The following is a 3,620-nucleotide window of genomic DNA, read 5'->3' as shown; positions in this document are numbered from 1 at the left end:
TAAATGACAGAAAACGCAAATATCGGAAGGCAAAGATCGAAAATTGAAAGATCTTAAGTCGAAAGATCAAAAAAAATGGTGCATGGTAAACGGTACATACTCACTTAATTTGCGCCAGCAGGATACAACAAGAACAAGAGGAACAGGCTTTTACTCCCGTATTAATGTGCGCGCGCAGAATACGGGAGGAAAAGCATGTTCCTCTTGTTCCTGTTGTATCCTGCTCGCGCAAATTAAGTGAGTATGTTCGAAAGTATGTACCGTTTACCATTCACCTTTTTTTTATCTTTCGACTTGAGATCTTTTGATTTTCGATCTTTGCCTTCCGATATTTGCGTTTTCTGTCATTTAACATTCTGTCTCGTCACGTAGACCCCTGCGAGATGGAATTATACATCTCTTTTAAGTATCACAGTGCAACAAAACTTAAATTAATTTATAGACTTTGTTCGAGACGTCACGCAAGGCCAGCAAATACTGTGTATATACATACATATACTGTATAATATTTATTTTTATTAAAATGTAAAACATTCTATTTTTTCGTTCTCTGTCTTAATGATCTTTGTATGCACATATGTAAAAGGTAATTTTCATTTCAAAATAATGCAAAATATCTATTAAAAACATGTTTTTGTAAAGACCTTATATTCAACATTTTATAGATGTTAACATAAAAATATTTCAATCTATACATACATGTGTACTTCACGGTAAATTACATAAATATGTATAAAAGGCTGAAGTGCAAAGCGTGTGATCGATTTAAAATGCAGTCCGTGTTACTTGTTTTATTAGCAATATGGACATCTGTGAACCCTGTTAGACCGTCTCCTCATGGAAGACAATTATTATCAGGTTTGGCATCGACGCCCCTTCCCTCCACAGATATAACTGGAGATGGTATTCTTGACATTGTATGAAATAATACTAATCAACGTAAAAATAGTACCAATTTGAATACTTTCATGGAAATATTGCATTTTCAGACTGGTATCGTTAGAAAAAATAACTACACTATAGAAGAATACAGAATGACGACGGAAGACGGATACCATTTAACAATATTTCGCATGCCAAAAGGGAAGAAAAATTGCCTACAACGGACTCCAGTGCTTTTGATGCATGGAATGTACAGCTCAGCGGGCGAGTGGATTCTTCTAGGACCTGAAACATCATTAGGTAATTATCCTATCTCATGCAAATATCACAAATCATTTTGATTCAATATTATTTCATATGCCATGCTTAAGAATACTGCCTGGATTTAGCTGCGATTTTTATAGTAATTCTATCTGAACCAGACATGCCACAATAATGCAAGAAATTCCCGTTCCCGTTAACATTTTTCAAGTTCCCGAGTTAACATCGTGGTAATCTGACTTATTCAGCGTTTTGGCTCTCTCGATATGTAAATGTTTCAGTTTCAAATTAATACTTAATAATGAAAACAAAATTACAGTAATGATAATTTGTCGGAAAAAGGCAGGCGGCAGACACAATTGAAATTATCCAATTGTTTTTTTTTTTATTTTACCTTAACAACGCAGGTGGCGATGTGAACACATTTGAAATTATTACGTTGCAATTCCACTCATTCCTGTTTTCCCGATACCGTTCTCGGTTTTGGGCGATTTTTTTACAGAAACCAACCCAGGCATAGACACAATCGGTTGAAAGGAATAGGAACGTATACGTGACATACAGACAGACAGACATATATATATATATATATATATATATATATATATATATATATATATATATATATATATATATATATATATATATATATATATATATATATATATATATATATATATATATATCGGTGCAAGTCTAAGTACAAATCTAGAGTTGCCAACTAGGAATGACAATAAATAGAGAACTTATTTTAATATCTTCAGTCGAAGGTAATAACAATACAATCGTTTTATGCTGCAGCTTATCTGTTGGTGGATGAGTGTTTCGACGTGTGGCTTGGCAACTCTCGTGGTTCTTACTACTCCGTACATCCAATGGACGTCAAAGACAACGACTTTTGGAAGTTTAGCTTTCACAGCATAGGATATTACGACGTACCAGCAATGATCGACTTCGTTTTGATGAAGGCCAAAAGGGAAAAATTGCACTTCGTGTCCCATTCTCAAGGAAATACTGAATTCTTTGTGATGGCGTCTACACGACCACAATACAATAGGAAAATTATCACAATGGTGGCAATGGGGCCAGTGGCTTTTACGACTCATGTCGCAACTCCCATATTCACGGCGTTGGCAAATATTTCGGATAATATGGATGTAAGTATTTTTCATCTCAAAGCAAACTTCTAAAACTATAAAATTGCTCGCATGACAAGTGTCACTTGTTATAAATTTTTATCCTCGAGTTTTTAAAATCCATATACTTATGTACATACATACTAGGAAGTCCAATTTATGGCAATTTCCGTTTACCGGAATTTCCATTATTTTTTTACCAATTACCAGTTTACTGGATTTTTCAATTACAAATATAAACTCTTGTTTTCGTTCTCAATATATTGAACCAAACGCTAATTAACATTATTCATTATATACTAAAATATACTGCCCAAAAAAAGGTCAGTAGTAGCGAATTAATTTTAAATTAATATTTTATATAGGACTTAAAAAATATGTGGTCCCTTACACAAACTGGCTTCATTTTTATTTCTAATAGTTAACTGAAGCCTTTATTTTAGTGATAACACACATTTAGCCGTAACTACTGCAATATCAAGATAGATTTACTACATCTTCCTTATTCTAGTCCGTTTTATAACTTCTACGCTTATTTTCATTATTGTTATTAAAGGAATAGGATAAAACGCAGCGAATATGTATTGTTGATTCACCGGTATTTTCGGGCCATAGGTTTACTGGTAAGTGGTAATGCTCCAAATGCCCTAATGTTCAAAAATACATAGATCTCGAATCGTGTTTTACCATCCATTACAATCTTACTAAATTTTCAGATGTTTCAAGCTATGATCGGCAATTCAGAATTCATACCCAGTACAAAGTTTGTACAAACAAATGTCATACAATTTTGCAAAGTGAATTGGATATATTTCCAACTGTGTTCAAATGTCAACTTGAAAATGGGTGGAAAAGATCCCAAAGAATTGAAACCGGTATGTACTTTAATCTGACATTATAAATCAAACCTGGTGTGAAGTTTGACGCGAAAATCATTTTGCAGGACAAGGTCTCCACTGTTAAGGGACGCGAACCGGGCGGAGGGTCTATCTGGGAGCTTTACCAACACCTAGGGAACCATAACGCCAAAAATTTCAGACAATTCAATCACGGCATGATGAAGAACTACGATTTATACGGTGAGCTACAACCACCTCCGTACAATCTGACGAACGTGGACGCCCCTGTCAGAATATTCTACTCGGAAGATGATAAGCTCGCAACAATTGAAGACGTTTTGAAGCTATCCACTGAGATTTCAAACTTGATCGCAATGACTGCAGTTCCGAAAAAAAACTTCGCTCATGGTGACTTCGTATATGCGAAAGATGTGAAGGAAATAGTCTACAATGATCTTATTGCATTCCTTAAAAACAATAGAAACCAAGTAAGGCTGGATAG

General features: G+C 34.6%; 1 protein-coding gene across 1 annotated transcript; it reads left to right on the top strand.

The window, feature by feature from the left end:
* The first annotated feature begins 770 nt into the window (after positions 1 to 770).
* On the top strand, positions 771 to 3,620 carry LOC143922276 (lipase 3-like). The gene is made up of 6 exons (XM_077445501.1): positions 771 to 917; positions 990 to 1,182; positions 1,945 to 2,300; positions 2,996 to 3,154; positions 3,223 to 3,534; positions 3,600 to 3,620. The coding sequence occupies exons 1-6, from the start codon at positions 771 to 773 to the stop codon at positions 3,618 to 3,620; spliced, it is 1,188 nt and encodes a 395-aa protein (XP_077301627.1).

The sequence above is a fragment of the Arctopsyche grandis genome, chromosome 2 (assembly GCF_051622035.1).
Source record: "Arctopsyche grandis isolate Sample6627 chromosome 2, ASM5162203v2, whole genome shotgun sequence".
NCBI classification, from domain to species: Eukaryota; Metazoa; Arthropoda; class Insecta; order Trichoptera; family Hydropsychidae; genus Arctopsyche; species Arctopsyche grandis.
Note: the sequence above shows the minus strand (reverse complement) of the source record. Positions and strands in the feature narration are given on the sequence as shown.

Bases quoted from the DNA above. Each gene is read 5' to 3' on its own strand.
- LOC143922276 (XM_077445501.1), top strand. From the start codon at position 771: ATGCAGTCCGTGTTACTTGTTTTATTAGCAATATGGACATCTGTGAAC. The intron at 1,183-1,944 runs GTAATTATCCTA...TTTATGCTGCAG, and splicing joins AGGACCTGAAACATCATTAG to CTTATCTGTTGGTGGATGAG. The intron at 3,535-3,599 runs GTATATGCGAAA...TAAAAACAATAG, and splicing joins ACTTCGCTCATGGTGACTTC to AAACCAAGTAAGGCTGGATA.